General features: G+C 39.1%; 1 protein-coding gene across 6 annotated transcripts in view; it reads left to right on the forward strand.

The window, feature by feature from the left end:
* The window catches only part of SPATS2 (spermatogenesis associated serine rich 2), a 152,901-nt gene that overhangs the window by 127,298 nt on the left and 7,936 nt on the right, over positions 1–17,667 (forward strand). For all 6 annotated transcript variants that reach the window (XR_003791032.1, XR_003791033.1, XM_029204649.1 and 3 more), the window contains 3 exons: positions 988–1,123; positions 10,630–10,688; positions 15,501–15,610. Coding sequence is in view for 4 of the 6 variants with exons in the window: in XM_029204649.1 (XP_029060482.1) it covers positions 988–1,123; positions 10,630–10,688; positions 15,501–15,610 (305 nt within the window). In the remaining 2 variants the exon portion in view is untranslated. The remainder of the gene's footprint in view (positions 1–987; positions 1,124–10,629; positions 10,689–15,500; positions 15,611–17,667) is intronic.

Consider the following 17,667-nt stretch of genomic DNA (forward strand, 5'->3'; position numbering starts at 1 on the left):
CTTGATTCTACATCTGTGTCATTTCTGCACCTGTTTCTATTCATTGATTTTTCTCTTCATTATGGATCAGTCATATTTTTCTGCCTCTAGTAATTTTTTATTGGATGCCAGACATTGTGAATTTCTCTTTGTTGATTGCTAGATATTTTTGTATTTCTTTAAATATTCTTGTGATTTATTCTGGGACTGTTACTTGGAAACAACCTGAAGCTTGCTTTTTTAAGCTTTGTTAGATGGAAATAGAGCAACCTTTAGTCTAGAGCTAATTACTGAGGCAGTACCCTTCTAAGTACTCTACCTGGTACCCCGCTCTGGCTGGTATGAACATGAACTATTCCTGGTCTGGGTAAGCTCTGAGGATTATTCCCCCTGCTGCTTTCCAGTGGTTCTTTTACCCGAAACATCGGGTAGTTTCTGCACACCCATGCACTCAGAATCCTCTGTAGGTCTTTGTACAATTTTTTCATTTTTGTGTAGCTTTCTCCTCTCCAGTATTCTGCCCTGAGAATTCTAGCCACCTTGGCCTCACTGAATTCTCAACTCTGTCCCCTCAATTCAGGGAGACTTGCAGGCTCAGTTTCGGATTTCTCCTCCTTGCATTGCAGCCTGGAAACTCTCTTATGGCAGTAAGTTGGGGCAGTCACAGTCCTCACTTTTTTGTGTCTGTTTTCTTCGCAGGGGGGTGGGGGGTAGTGGGTGAGAAGTACTCTGCCTATTGTTCATTGTCTGAAAACCACTGTTTCATATATTTTGTGTGTCTCTGAAGTTTTTTAAGACAGGAGGGTAAATCCAATTCCTATGACTCCATCTTGTCTACAATACTTACTTAAAAAAAAAAATCTATGAAAACATTAGTTTTTTGTTGAGGAGTGTGGCCATTTAGGAAGTATTCTTAGTCCATGTGACATTTGTTACGTTACATGCTTAGGTGTTCAGATCCAGCTTTCAAGTCACCTGTGCTCCTTTTTTTATTGGGGTTTTTTCAAGGTTCTAATATTGAAAAATCTGTGAAAGACCTCCAGCGCTGCACAGTGTCTCTTGCACGATATCGAGTTGTAGTTAAAGAAGAGATGGATGCTTCCATTAAGAAAATGAAACAAGCTTTTGCTGAATTGCAGAGCTGGTAAGTTAAGTTGCTTTTGATATCGGTAGCACAAAAATGATCGTTTAAAAAAGATGGTTAGTCATTCACCAAATTCTTTAATTCCAAACTCTTAACTACTCTACATAGTGGAGAAAGACTTAAAAATCCTGTGCTATGTTTAGCTTTCTGCTTCATTCTACTTGTGGTCACAGTGTGGGAATGAGTGGTAGAGAGAACTCATAATGCTTTAGGAATGGGCCTAAGTTAATATTAACATTGTTCGGAAAGGGACAAATAATTAAAGAGTAGGTCATGCATCCTTACATTAGGGTCTGTCTTTTAAACGAGGAATCTGTAACCAATGACATGATGTTTTTGAACAAAGTTATAAAGTAGAAAAGATGTCTTTGTTTTCCTAATGCACCCCACCCTAATGGTCTCTTCTGTGCCCTATTATTAATCATTGATTTATTTTAATTTTGTGTTTTTTAAGCTTGTTTTTAAAAATTCTATCTTAAAATATATGTGTTCTGTAGGGGAAATAGGGTTTAGTAGTTAAAGAGGTTTGAAAATACTTAAATTTTTTTTTACTACTGGACTTCTTAATGCCTTTTCAGTGCTAATCTGCATTGTGAATTTACAAGAGGGAGCTATTTATCGAATATATTTGATTATAGATTAGAGAATCTTTGGGAGGAGAAATATATTCTAATTTTTTTCTAGAACACTGAAGCTGTTTTAACTATTAGATAGTAAAGTGGTAACTAATTCTTAAACCATAACTCCTTTCGGGGGGGTATTTGCATTTTATAAGGGACTTTTTTGAAAATGGAAAAGACCTAAGGACCAAATTAAGTAAAATGATAGGAAGACAAGCAGCTAGGTTGATATTTGGGGATTTAAGACTGTCCATTCTGCTTACTTGTAAAACTTGCGTGGATCTGAAATGTGAGAGGAAGTTTTCATGAATAGGGAGGACCTACACCACTCTTCCTCCCAACCATCCATCCGTTTTCTTGCCTGTCTGTGGGCTGTTTCCTGAGGTCATATTCAGCCATGTCTCTGTTCACAAACTTAGTCTGGTCACTTCATGCCACAGCAGACAAAAGATAGAGGGAGTGTGGGTAGCCTCAGTCCTCCTGTTTTGTGGAATTGAAGAAGGGAGTGAATTAACAAAGATGTAGAATAAAGCCTCCAGAAAGTTGCTGACCACTGCTTTTATCATTTGCAAAGTGTAGAGGGGTCCATGAGCCAAAAAGTACTTTTAGGATAGATAATTCATCTGCTAGTCTACCCATGCTTTGTCTTGAATCCCAAGTTTCCCCTTTCAGGTTTTATAGCTAGAAATTCAATGTCATATCTTCAGTTTTTCTTCTATACATTTTTACTCTAGCCAGATTACTCGTCTCAAAACTTAACGTACACATTTCCTCTTCCATATACTAGTTAAGGCCATTTTTCCAGCCTAATAATGCTCTCCTATATTTTCTGCTTATCTAAATCCAACCAGTTCTCCAAAATTCACCTTTAATAAACTCTAACTTCCCCTGGAAATTTTTCTAGGTAACTGATTTCTCCTCTTCCTGACCCTCTGGGAGAAAGCCCCATGCCCTTTGCTCTGGATTATTATCATATCAGATATTGTTGGCTCAAGAAAAGAATAAAGAGCTAAGAGTAGAGCATCACAACTTTACCTTGACAAACCTCCGGTCTCCATGATTATTTAGTTTACTGATTACTTAGCCACAGGATCTGATTCCATTCAGAACCAGCCTGAACCAGGAAATACAGTTCCGGGAGAGAGATTTGTGAGTCCTTGTTGACTTGGAACCCAGTCAGGGGGAGCCTCCTTTGATAAATGACAAATGAAATGGTTTCCTGCCTAGAAACTGTGTATTTAGGATTGATTAGCAGGCGTAGAAACCAGGTCAATTTAACTTGAGGAAAGACATTACCTGCCCTTTCCTGCTGGTGTAAAGCCTTCTCTCTGGATGATTGGGTTTTTAAACTGGCTTATTTCAATGCCCCTGTAATTTCTACGTCAAGATATAATTGGCAGGTGAGCTAACTCCCTTTGGCACTGAACCAGAGCTTGGAGTTAATGTCACTTAGGAAGCCATTTTTTGTGTTGGTTACAGTATAAAAGAAAAGAAAAGCGTTCTAACAAATTTGCAACAGTAAGATTACATTACACCTGACGGGGCATTAGGGGAATGATGCCGATAACTGCTTTCACATCGAGGCCAAATGAAAGCTGACATTTACCTGTGGGAAGGTAAAAGCAGAGGCGTCCCAGGATGTAAAACGTCAAATCTGTTCTTATTGGTGATCCAGTAATAATCATCTCTAGACCCAGGTTTACTTTTCTTGTTAATTAATAAAATTTGTCTGACACATTGTTGGAGCTCCTAGCTGACAAGTTTAAGGCTGTTAAGGAGTAGGGTATGAAGTAGAACATGAAGCTGGAGTGTGTAAACTACTTCGGACAGTTGTCATAATAGGTGTCGGTGAAAAGTGCCAACAAAATACACACTCAGCCTGCCTTTTAAATAAAATTTCTGTTTTATTGAAAGTCAAAAGGTACTTACTAAAAGGAGAAAATGGGTAATAAATTTGGGATTCTACAGCACATAAAGTCAATGTACGCCTGTGCTTAAGACTGAAGTTTTTCCGGCTGATTTCTCATTCACCTTAGAAAAGTTATTTCCTTTTATTTGAGCTTCTCTTTTCTTCTTATAATAAACTTAACAAAGGCTTTTAGATCCTTAAATGTAAAGCCCATCTATAGAGATAGTGAAAATTTAGAAAATAATTTTATGAATGAAAGCACTTTCAAAAATGTCTAAAAACCATAGAAATAAAGGAATGGGCTACTGTTATAATGTGTTATCAGAAAGGTACCTAGCACTCTTTAGTTTTAAATTATTCTTCAGTTCTCGCACGTTTAGTACATTGATATCTTATTTCTACTAGTTCTTGCCTCCGTGGTTCTCAATATTCTTTGATTTAAAATTATAACCCTTTAACCATCTGTGAAAATAACTAAGTAGCATACGAAGATTACTTTACAGTACCAAACATGTTCAATCATACTATCTGATTTATTCATCCAGATTTCTGTCCTGTGCAGAGGGAACTTTATATTTTACTTTACTATTAAAAGCAATTTGAGTCTTAGGTTAAGCTATTTGCCTAACATGACATCGTAAGTTGCAGACTCAGTATTTGAATCTGTGTGTTCTGACTCCCAGTAACCTATGCTCTTCATCCCACCCATCACTGATGGCTCACTTCCCCACTAAAGCTTGAGAAGAAGGCTAGAGACTCTTGATATCTCATACGTTATCTCCTCCTCAGCTTAAAGGCTGTGTAACAGAGAAACCCCACTGCAGGGAATTTAGGGACTAAGGAATTCAGTTGTTATAGAATAGGGTTAGAATGAAGAGGACCAGGATTTTGACTGAGCCTATGAACGTCTTTAAAGGATTTTTTTAGTTCAATAAAACAAAACTATAAGAAGGACCATTCCATCCAAAATATTTAATGTTCTTTTTATGTTGTAATTCGTAAGGGCCTAAATCACTCTTCTTAAGTCACAATTTGGAGTGACTTGCAGTTCAGTTATTCTTCAGGTCAGATCTTAGTTGTGGGAAAGGCATGAAGATTTTAAGAGAAAGGTTACTGTGGAGGGGGTCAATTAGAAAAGATTTCTGGGAGGAAATGAATCATTATCAAGCCTTGAAAACGCATGGAATTTACACTGGCAGAAAGGGCGGGGATCCGTTAAGAGATATGATATAAGCAAAGGCATAGAAGGGACATGTAAGGACTTCACAGTGTAGCTAGAGCTAAGGGCCAATAGTTGAAAGTAGTGAGAGGTAAGTCAGAGGCTAAAGGAGAAGGAGAGCGTTTGATGAAGGAATCTGAATTTTGTTTTTCTTTTTTTTAAAGTTTCCTTTATTCCCTCTTATTTTTACTATATTTCCCATAATTATAACAATTGTTTTTAAAAAAAATAGAAGTCATATAACTCTACCACCTTAACACATAATTAATTTTTTATTTTTTGTGTTCCCTGTGTCCCTTATCTATAAGCATGCGTAATCTTAATAGATATAATCATAGTGAGATTGTAATTTTGTAGTGTATTCTTTTCACTTAAATTATCTTTGATTCACCCCTTTATAACTGCCTGCACTGTGTTAGTATGTGTATGTGTTTATTTAAGACTTTCTAGGGACTTCCCCGGTGGTCCAGTGGTTAAGGCTTCACCTTCCAATGCAGGGGGTGCAGGTTCGATCCCTGGCAGGGAGCTAAGATCCCACATGCCTCACGGCCAAAACACCAAGACATAAAACAGAAGAACAAATTCAATAAAGACTTTAAAAATGGTCCACATCGGAAAAAAAAAAAGAAGAAGATAAAAAGGGACTTCCCTGGCGGTCCAGTAGTTAGGGCTCTGCGCTTCCACTGCAGGGGGCACAGGTTCAATCCCTGGTCCAAGAACTAGCATCCTGCATGCTGTGAGACGTGGCAAAAAAAAAGAATTTCTAGACAGTGGATCTGGAACGTATAATGATTTACCAGAGTAATATGAGGGCATTTTACTAAACAGATATCCTGCTGAAACTGAGAAATCAACATGAGTACAGAAATTAGAATAATAATTGCTGTTGCCATTTATTGAGGTATTATTGTATGTCAGAAACTTTTATGCACAATATCTATATATAACAATATCATTTGTAATATTATACTCATTTTATAGATGAAAAAAATGGGCACAGAAAAAAAATAATTTGCCAAAAGTCATACTTGTTATTAAGTGATACTTTTCCACTGTATCATGCTTCCTTTTTTGTGTCTTACCAGGTATCTCTGTTTGCCTTTATTTTTTCAGTCTTCGTCTTCCTAGTCCATATATGTCTCCCTTTAGATGTTGCTATCATATCCAGAGAGAAGGTTCAAAAAAACAAGTCCTGGTTTAGGATCAAGTCAGCCACTCGTTATGTGGCTTAACACTCCAACTATTTTTCCTTACCAACTAGAAACTTGAACAATGAGCTCCTTGGTAATCTAGATTGCTACTGTTTCTTTTTCCCAAAACATATTGTAAAATATCATCGAATCATATGGTCTCTAGTATTACTGTAGAATCGAGATGCTTTGACCACTGGAGAAGAACAGAAAGAAAGGTTTTCCATTAAGGGCCTGTCCCACAAGAACAGCTTATATCCACATTCTAACGTCTTAAAAGCTACTTGAGATTCTTGAAATATGAAAATTACATTACATGCTTTGTAAAGGCCTCCTAACAAAGAGGAACCGAGTTTTCATAAGATTCAAATTTGATTTAATAAGCTGATTCTTTCCATTCATTTTACCCCAATTGTTCAGCTCAACATGATGACCTGGCTGCCTAACTGGTGTTTTTTGTTTCTATTTTGAGCCCAGATGTGTGTACCATACTCATAAAACCAGTGCTGGGAATACGGCATTTTATGAAACACTTGAAGCATCATTAATTCTCTGCTAACAAAAACTACTGAAAATTCTCTTTTTTGGTTGTTTTATCTGAGAAGGGAGAAGTGTCTTCAGAGAAATAAAGGTGTTTGCATTGGCTTTGCTTTGCTTGGATTTCTGCTTTAGTGGAATTAGAATAACTAGGTTTTAGGTTTTCAGCAAATAAAATCAAGTTCAAATGTTTTGTAAGAACATTATTGAGTGGTTTAGAGTATAAATGCTTGAAATAATTAGTTGGCTCAGGAATTGCGGGAGTCGTTTCTATTATAACATTGTTTTCTAATGCAACAACCATAAACAAATGACAGTTCACAGTTTTTTGGTACCAAGGAATTACTGAAGGCAGTAGCTTTAATCAATAAGCTACATGTTAAATATATTAATTAAAGGGCTTGTTTCAAATGATGGATATATAATGCATCTTAGAGATATTAATGGTGATGCTACGGGAACAACTACTCTGACCAACTAAATTACGCAAAAGCTTTAGAGTAAGTTGAGGAGATGTGAAGATGGTAAAAAGTCTTGGTAAGGAGAGAAGGAAATAGAGAACATTCAGACATTTACCAGTCTTTTTCCTTAACAGCGACAAGACATCCAAAACCATCTTTCATGGTCAAAGAAAGGATATGGAAATTCTCTATGCTGTGTGAGGCCCAGGCTTAATAAGACCTAGTGTCTTTCTAAACAGAGTCCCAGCAATATTTAGTGGATTTTCATTATCAGTTTCTGAGTCCAGTGCTCTCAGATGCCCATCATCATGTATTTCCATTCAGGAAAGCCTTGACAGAACAGTTGCAAGCTTAGTACCCTCAAGTACTGAGTAAGAAAGGTAACAGAAAGTCTGGCAGGCTGAATGAGCCTTTCATCACTCTCTGAGAGGACTCATTGCTTGTAGCTATGGCATCTGAAAACTGTTACCTCAAACCACAGGTACTTTTGAATCTCTTGGCCACAGATCCATACTGGGACCGCCATACAGCTTAGAACAGGTGGAAGCTTTAGCTTAAGTTTCCTCATTGTCAGAAAGTTGTATTACAGTAAATTACTGTTTTTAATTGTGAAAAATGCCTCTGCTATTTATCTTATGCTTAGCCTACTTTCCACCTTTGCACTCTTCTCACCTTCTCTGTTTATTTTGTGATGCGCATGTTTCCGCACTTAAACTTTCAATATACAGAAAAGTTGAAGGGATAGTACAGTGATCGGTGTATTTGCTCTGTGTGTGTGTGTGTGTGTTTTGGTGGAACCATTTGGAAGTTGCAGACATAACATGGCCATCCCTAAATGCTTTAGCATTAATTACCTAAAATGCGGTTATTCTTCTACACAACTGAAATACATTATGTGATGTACTTTTAAGAAAGTTCTTAATAGCCTTTTGTGTTGGTGTCAGCCTATCTTTAGTGACGCTCTCAGCTAGGAATGCCTGGGGGCACTCACCTGGGCCCCTATGAGCCAGTGTTGTGGCGGACTGACCCTTGTGGTTCTTACGATTGCCACATGCACCTCAGCAACAACTATCAGGGCATTTTGAAGAAAAAAACAAGGTTTATTACTGACAAGTTGTGGAGGCTACATGGCATGCCTGGAACCACACAGCAAAGTGCGCCTAAGGAGAGTACAGACCTGGGGTCATGCCTTTATTGGGGTTGAGGGTGGGGTGCCTAGGGTTTTGCGGGTTCTTTATTAGTAAATTTAAAACATAAGAGCAAGAAAGCGTGGGAAGGAAAAGTAGGATCACTCCAGTGGGTCAGTTATCTAGGTCTCCCAGGGCCTTCTAAAAGGGGAACCTCATAGGTGGGGTGGCCTGGCTCTTTATGAATGTCGGCAACCGAAAGCTTAATGTTGGGCACTTACATTATAACCAAAAAAGCTAATCGTCGGGCACTTACACTACATATGATTTAACATTTATTCATTTTTCCATTTTAAAGACTTGTAAAAAATTTAATGAAAAAAATGCCAAGATTCATCAGGCTTTTCTCTGAGAAAATATCCCAACAGTTAGCCAATAGATTCCTCTGTTTAATGCTTGGCTGACATCACAGGACCTTTCAGTAGGTGTTATTAATAGAAGGTAACGTGACAAACAACAAACAGAAAGAAATAGAAGTGCCTACTGCTTTTCAGTGTTTTTTTGGCATGAAAGGGTAAGCTTTTGTTTCGTTTTTAATTGATGTGGTCATACGGTTGCTCACACACTGCCCTGTGAATTTCTTAAGAAATGAGTTATTCAAGAGACAAAGGTTATGTAAATGGATGCTAATCATTCTTGCAGGGAAAAAAAAGTACCATCGCGATGTAGTAGCTCATACTGACACAAAAAAGTCTTATTGTGACAGTGCAGAACTTTTTTCCTTGCTGAACAAGTATCGTGTGACATTCTACTTTTTCATAATAAAGGCTGTTAAGCTGCAAAGGTCTTACTTGTTTGCTGAGCTCTTTTAATAAACATTTTACAAGCTTTGTCAGAGACAAATTTGTCATCTGATGGACACAGTGTCTGCATCTTAAGGTGATTCAGCGACAGAAGAGGTAATGATAAACTCGAAGCCTGGTAGCTCCTGTCTCAGATGTGCTTCTGTTTTGCCTTTTAGGTATTCCAAATGCTGCTAGAGTTCTTGGAGCAAAATATTTGCCAAGGTTTGGGGAATGCTTTCTTAGCAAAAGTATTGCTACCCTATCACAATAGTTGTATCTTCTCTCTAGTCTGGTGCTTTGGGATTAATAATGCCAGCCAAATTTGTTTCTTTACAAGTCTGTGTATTAACATCATGCATAATGATTATCAAACCTGTGTTCTCCAGCACTTTACTGTAACAGATTTTGCTCCTTGAGGAAATGTCCCTGCCTTATACTTTTTTGTATATCTCACTATAGTCTCCATATTAACTACTTTGTGCCAGCATAACAACATATTGAGCTAAATTGAATTAGACTGTGTGTGTGTGTCTATATGTGTGTGTGTGTGTGTGTGTGTGTGTATATATATATATATATATATATGCATATGTGTGTGATTAGTTTTACAACCAGAAACAAGAGGAGAACTTTTATTAACGCTGTAGTTATATTCCCACTCAAAAGGAGAAATTAGAATGAATTTCAAATATGAAGAGATTTGGAACATTTCCTGTGTGTGCAGGTATTAAAGTTTTAGTTTTGTGTTTTTGTTTTTGGGGTTTTGTTTGTTTGCCACCGCTAAGCAAAACTGATATGGTAAGGAAAATTAGTTTCATCCAGAGGTTTAATCCTAGGGCAGCCTATTATTTCTTTATATGTTCGCTGAAGGTGGTGGGCTCTTATCTAAGAACATAGAAAAGCTTTCCCATACAAACCATTTACATTTGCAGTGGAGAAAATTCTAATTGACCATTTAATGTTCTTTTTCTGTAAAAAGCCTTCCAGAAACCTTTGATTCCATCTTTTCTGGATTACTATTAAACGTTTACCTGAAACCAGCACAGTATATGTATGTCTTTTAACTACTCTGCATTCTTAAGACTAAAGCACCAGTGGACTTGGTGCAACTGTGCTAAAATGTTGAAGATCTATAAATCCTAATCGTGGGTAAATTTATCCTGCCCTAGCAGGAGTATTGCCTGGTAAAAATTCATTAGAAGCAAAGCTGTCCAATTTTATAGACCAAAATATAAAATAAAAAGTATGCACATATGTAGAAATACGTAATTTCCATGAGGGCTTCCGCTTTAGCACAACTTACCAAGAAATGTTTTGTAGCTTGCTGCTGCCATCTACTGGTTCTCAACTCTCAGATGAGTAGTTACTGGTTTACTGTAATATAGAGAAATAAAAGGGAATTAGGTTTCTTTATTGGAATCTTTCAAACAGTCTTTGCTGAGGGTGAGATAGGATTTTCATGTGGTATATACAGTGTTTATTTTGTAGTATGCTTTTAGGGAACAAACTCATAAGTCTTTCTCCACTATTAACAATGTGCTGTGTTCCTGTTTGAGTTTCTGATCAAACCTTTTTTTCCCTTTGTCATCCCTTCCTAGTTTAATGGATCGAGAAGTGGCATTGCTTGCTGAAATGGACAAAGTGAAAGCTGAAGCAAGTAAGACTGATCTTTATTAAAGCTATTACCTGCCTCTCAACCCCCATAACAAAAGCTCAATATAAATGCCACAATAAGAGTTTATATATTTGGTTAAACAGTCTTGAGCAGTTGTACTATGCTGGCATAGGAATCCTTTCAGGTGAAACAACTTTACAAGAGCCTGTTTTTCAATATTGCCAAATTTTAATATTTTGAATATAGAGTTCAGAGACTAACTACTTCATGGTATCTGCCACCACAGCACCAATTAAGGAAATTAAGGAAAATAAAGTACCTTGCAGGTGCCTGGGTTTTACTTTGTTTTTTCCTCCAGTGATTGAACAATTCCATTGGATTTTTTTCTGCTTGGAAAAAAACCTTTGGCATAATCAGAGGAGACATCACCAGGTTGCCTACAATTAGTGTATACATTCCTGTCATTACCTCTCTCGGAACTTCCTTTGTTTTCTCAGGTTTTAGAAACTTCACTCAGTGTCTGTTATCATTGGGTAGGGAAAAAGTCAATTAATTGAATTTGAAGGTTCAGGATACCCATGACGAGGGTTCTTTGAAAGCTTACTAAAATGGAGTCTGGAGGAATAGTCTAACTTGGATAATTTGTGGGGTTTTATACAGAAGAACGAGATATCTGTTTTCTTTCATTTCTGTTAAGGGTTAGGTTAAAGATACACAGCTATATGAAAAGAAAGGAACGCCAACTACACCTTGTACAATGGCATTGATTTGGGACTTTTCAACAGTTTTTCCTTCGTGCACTGAATGCCAGATTTGTAATTAGGAAGGTTGTTTCTTTTAACCTACTCTCAAACTGGTGAGAATGGAAATAGGTTGAGATGATGACTCACAATTAAATCATTTGTGTCTGTGGTCATGGGCCAGAGGAGGCAGCTTTGAAGCACTGAGCTGAGTTCAGTTTTGATCCATTTTAATGAAATTTTAAGTATATAACAGAGATGCTATCCATTGTTTTTCAGAGGTGAGATTTCATTTAAATTGAGTGGTATATCCTGAAATTTCTGGTGACAGTTTCAGTCCATTCTTGTACCTATGTGTTCTCTTTTTGAAATTGAAGTTTCAGAGAAAATAAAATTAGTGAGAAGACATAGCCCCTAAAAAAACCAAAAACAAAAACATAGTCCTTACTGTTGAGAAGAAGGTGCTTTTTTTTTTTTTTTTGCTGCATTGGGTCTTTGTTGCTGAGCGCAGGCTTTCTCTAGTTGTGGTGAGCAGGGGCTACTCTTCATTGCAGTGTGCGGGCTTCTCATTGCGGTGGTTTCTCTTGTTGCGGAGCACGGGCTCTAGGCGCGTGGGCTTCAGTAGTTGCAGCAGGTGGACCCTAGAGTGCGTGGGCTCATTAGTTGCGGCGCGTGGGCTCCAGGGCACGCGGGCTCAGTTGTTGTGGCTCGCAGGCTCTAGAGGGCAGGCTCAGTAGTTGTGGCGCACGGGCTTAGTTGCTCCGCAGCATGTGGGATCTTCCCGGACCAGGGCTTGAACCCGTGTCCCCTGCACTGGCAGGCGGATTCTTAACCACTGCACCACCAGGGAAGTCCGAAGGTGCTTTTTAAAATACATCTTTTATAGAAAATTTTGAACATATTTCAAATAGAGAGGCTAATATAATTAACCCCCAGCACCCAGCCTCAACCAGTTATCAATTCATGGTCAATAAATTATCAAATACAGTCCACCCGTCTCATGCTAAAAATCCTAGTTCTCAATGACACTAATGTAATTACTCATTTACCAATAATATCAAAAAGGTGTTTCTTTTCTTTACACATTATAGTTTATTAATTATATGTTCATAGTACTTCACAGTTCAGAGTTTTTTCACACTCATTCATATGTGATGTTAATATCAACCTTATGGAAGAGTTAGGTTTTTGGATTTTATTTTATTTTTTTCATTTCATAAACGAAGAAACAAGTTCCTTGGAAAAATGTGAGTTGTCCAAGGTCATATAATTAGGCCCTCTGAGTTATATGATATGTGTAGAAATCTTTACTTGACACATCTTGAGATCTGTAATTTTATCTTAGAATCCTAGAATGCTGGAGCTGAGAGAAAGTGAATTTGATACAAATGGCAAATAGGTTTTATCTTGGGAGCCAGACCAACAGATCATTTGTATTTGTTGGGCCTTTGTATTGAGAAACTTTTGTATGCATGTTCCTAACTTATTGGGAAAGTGTGCCCTTATCGGTTAACCAGACATGGGCATGAGCAGCCCATGGGTGGCATATATGTGGCAAATTGGACTAAGTAAACTTGCTAAACACATTCAGCTCTACACCTGATGTAGCTCTTTAAAAATTCTATTTTTTTCTCACGTAAATTTGGCTAGTTTCTCAGTAGGTTACAGGATTCTGTGTATAAGTTAGGAATTGAGTTTGACTGCATGCCACAGAATGGCCTAAAGAAATGTGAGCTTGTTTTTCTCTCATGAAATGAAAGGTCCAGAGGTAAGCAGTCCACGGCTCTAGGGCATCTCCAAAATGATATGAGGGGACTTCCCTGGTGGCACAGTGGTTGAGAGTCCACCTGCCGATGCAGGGGACACGGGTTCGAGCCCTGGTCTGGGAAGATCCCACATGCCGCGGAGCAACTAAGCCCACGCGCCACAACTACTGAGCCTGTGGTCCAGAGCCCGTGAGCCACAACTCCTGAAGCCCGAGCACCTAGAGCCCGTGCTCTGCAACAAGAGAAGCTACCACAATGAGAAGCCCACGCACTGCAACGAAGAGTAGCTCCCGCTCACCGCAACTAGAGAAAGCCCGCACACAGCAACAAAGACCCAACGCAGCCAAAAACATAAAATAAATAAATAAACAAATGAAAATTCCTCCTTCAAAAAAAAAAATGCTCTGGGTAACAAAGCAAATTTTAACGTTCCTTAGATTAAATATTAGCATTTATCCATCTCTGTTAGTGTAAACCTTTTAATGCTTTCAAAATATAAGAACTCAGGGAAAACTCTGAGTTTTCAGATGAAACACACAAATAAAGCCAATTATCAGTTAAGTCTACAAAACGAAAAATGGCATTTAAACTCACAGTGGTGTCTAGATATCCTTGATACTACTATTTAAATAAATAAGAGCTAGGTTTCGTGCAATTACAGCTACTAAAGTTAAATCAGAATAAAAACCAAGTCCTGGGCTTCCCTGGTGGCTCAGTGGTTGAGAGTCCGCCTGCCGATGCAGGGGACACGGGTTCGTGCCCCAGTCCGGGAAGATCCCACATGCCGCGGAGCGGCTGGGCCCGTGAGCCATGGCCGCTGAGCCTGCACGTCCGGAGCCTGTGCTCCGCAACGGGAGAGGCCGCAACAGTGAGAGGCCCGCGTACCGCAAAAAAAAAAATGATATGAGGGACCCAGGCTTCTCTATCCTTCTCCCCAGCCATCCTTACATTGTGCTTATGGTCAAAATATACATCCTACGGCTCTAGTCAGGGAAGGGCAAAATGTTACATGCAGGCTAAGACTCCTTTAGAGAGCTTTCTAGTAAGCCTCGCCTCTGAATCCTGCTTAGATCTCAACGGCCAAACTATACCACATGATACAGTTATGTGTAGCAAAGCCAGGAAATGTAGCTTTTTTTTAACCTAAGCACATTGGTACCCAACAACATTAGACTTCTGATAGAGGAGAATGGATATTCAGTCACTAACAGTCTTTGCTACAGTCCACCCGTCACCTACCCTGCAGTCCTCTTTTTTCCAAAATGAGAACACACTCACGTCCTTCTTGATGGCAACACCTCCACAGTCTCCTCTAGTTCACGTATTCAGCTGAAAGTCCAGGACTTCTGGGTAGTTTCAGATCTTCCAACAGCTCTGGTTATGGTATATTGTGGTCTGGCATCACATAAACTGAAAGAAACGTTATTACATAGATAGGGAGAGAAGAGGGTAATTATAGTAAAAATTCCCACTTGGACATGCAATGATCAAAGCTTACTGGACAGGAATAGTAGAGTCCCTGCCCCAGTGGTAGAGAAAGTTCCTTGGTTCATTTGGCAGCCCCTAGATCTGCTTCCTGAGAGGATTTCTTCTGCCCTTTGTCCTCTGTAACCCCTGGCTTTCTACTCTGAGAGAATGTTTATTGTCTGTCATTCTTCATGGCCATACCTGAGTTACACATCTGGGAGCAAGCCAGAGAAGATGCTTCTTGAAAGGCTGTAAATAATCTAATGTCCATCATTAGGGAACTTGGTAAATAATTGTTGTATATCCACATAGTAGAATACTAGGTGGCTATTAAACAGAGTGAGGGGAATCCAATGTATAACTAAGGAATGAACTTCAAGACATAGTAAGTAAAAAGAGCGAAGGTAAAGGAGGGACCATTGTGAGGGGAAAAAAGAGAGAGAGAGATTGTATATGCAGAGAGTATAATGGAAAGTATACATAAGAAATTGTTACCAGTGGTTTCCTCTGGAAGTCAGAACTAGGAGGGACAGTTTTATTTTTCATTTTATACCCATTTATTCTAGATGTATTCTTTACCTTGTGCATATTTTTGTTTTAATTTATATGCGTCTTGATAAAATTTTTTTTAAGTGGGAAGAGGAGAAAGAGAAATGACAAGTGATGTATGAGTCTTTATGATTCATAAAAAGCATTTACCATGTAAACTGCCTTCAGAGTCCCTCAAGAAGGTGGAAACTGGACCTTTGGTATTTTCACTTTCTGGATGGGTGGGCAGCTAAGCCTTTGGCTGTCCAAGTACATACTGCAAGACCTATACTTCTAGTTCTTCCTTGTCCTATTTAGCAGACCATAAGAGTCATACTCCCTTTCCTCTACAGTGGAAATTTTGCTCAGCCGTCAGAAGAAAGCCGAACTTCTAAAGAAGATGACTGATGTGGCTGTTCGGATGTCAGAGGAGCAGTTGGTTGAGCTCAGAGCTGATATCAAGGTAGAACCTCCTTCTCCTTTCTGCCTTTCTTCTTACCCTCAGGGACTAAAGTAGCAAATCTCCATAATTCATGGCTGTATCTAATATATTTAACTCATGATCTCCTCTTCCCAAACCTGGCCCTTTTCCTGGCCCTTTCCCTTTCTCTGTAAATGGTACTGTCCATCTATCCAGTGTCCAAGCTGGAAACCTTAGGGAATTTCTCCTTTTCCCACAGTTCAGTCTATCAGCAGACCCTGTCCCTTTGACCTTCTGCGAAATCTCGGATCTGACCTTTTCCCTTTGTCTCCACCACCACCATCATGATCAAGCTACAGTGATCTCTTGCTTGGACTTTGTGGTAGCCTCCTAACTGATTCCACTCCTCCTCTTTGCCACTGCCCTGGCCTCCCCACCCCTTCATATCTGTCCCTCACATTACAGAACCTACTTCAAACTTCCCGTTGCTTTCAGGATAGGCTATAATCCTTCACGGGCTGTAGGGCTCTGTATGGTCTGGCCCTGCTGCCGTGCTTTGCACAGCATCCCCCTTGTCCCCTCTGCTCCAGCCATACTCGCTGTCCTTTCCACAGACATACCCTGTTCCCTCCTGTGAGGGCTGCTGCACATGCTTTTCCATCTGTCCAGAACATTCTTTTCCCTCCCCCGCCACTCCCAGCACGCACCTCACTCCTGACCTCATCCTTCCTGACTTTCCTGACGTGTTCCCCCTGTTTGTGCCTTCCTAGCACACTTATAATTGTATGTGCATTTGATTAATCTGCCTTTCCCACTCGATAGTGAACTTTACAGTGACAGGAACTGCTGTGTCTCCAGTGCCCTGGCACAATGCCTTGGCGCATAGTAGGTGTTCAGTAGATAGTTAAATAGTTGGTTGGTCAATTCTGATTTTATAAGAGAAAAATGAACAATTTGAGGTGTTGATTATATTGTAAACTGTTTATAAAGATTACTTGGATTCCACACTCAGATGTTTTAAATTCTTACATAAAGAACAGTGTTTCTGAGACTAAGATGGGAACCTGAGAGAGGCTGGGTTATTCATGGGTAGTTGTGGACACTGACATTCTAATTAATTGTTTCTAAACCGTGAACTCTATGGCCTTCTCTGCTCCTGTGCCCTAACTCTGCTCTTTCTGAACGTGTGAGATTTATTGCCATATTTAAGAGGAATACATGCTGGGGAGGCTATATAACAGCCTTTGTAAAATAAAAGCATAGATGGAAGATCATCTGAGACCTTACAGGCATCCCTGTTACCATCCTGACCCAGTCTTTCACACAAACCTATGTCGCGTTATTATTCTCTCACTCCTTCCCCTTAGGCTATATTGGGGAGAAATAGTGAAACCAACAATGCAAGTTTTAAATTACCATTTTCTGATTAACTAAGACTATATTGCTAAATTATATAGAAAGTCTTCCTCGCACTGATGCCAGTCAGTCTCATTCAACTATCTGGGAGAAGCCAGAAACCCCTTTGGAATTAGATAAGAATTCTGGCTCTCACGGGCTTCATCTGTTCCCCTTCCCACGTGGTTGAAGAGCTGCTAGAAATATTTCTGCAGGCTGACTAAGGATCTGTTTCTCTCCACGTTTTCAGTGTACTGAAGTGGGTGCTGTGCAATTTAAATGTCTTATTTCCAGATCATTTTATTTCCGTCATTCCTGTTATGTCTTTGGCTCAGGAAACCCTAGAATGTGTTTCAGAATTAATCTCAGACTGATATTACATGTCTGAAGCCTTTGTTATAGAGATTCTTGTGCTTTCCTAAGTCACAGTATACTCTGAAGCTTTAGGGCTTCAAGTCCCAGAGGTAATTTTTATTTCTCCTCTCCCGTTTATTGCTTCTAGGTGCATCCCGAGGATTCTGATGCACTTGATTCTACCCCTTGAAAATCCAAAGTGGAATTAGGCCACCCCCAGTTAGAGGACTGCTCTGAGTTCAGTTCTTCTGAATTATATCTAGTCCTTTAACTTTTCTTTCTTACTCTCTTGTACGTCTGAAAAAATGATTCCAGACTACCTTAGAAATTGTTTATTGAAATAGACCCCC

This window comes from Monodon monoceros, unplaced genomic scaffold, assembly GCF_005190385.1.
Source record: "Monodon monoceros isolate NGI ecotype Baffin Bay Population unplaced genomic scaffold, NGI_Narwhal_1 Super_Scaffold_6, whole genome shotgun sequence".
NCBI lineage: Eukaryota > Metazoa > Chordata > Mammalia > Artiodactyla > Monodontidae > Monodon > Monodon monoceros.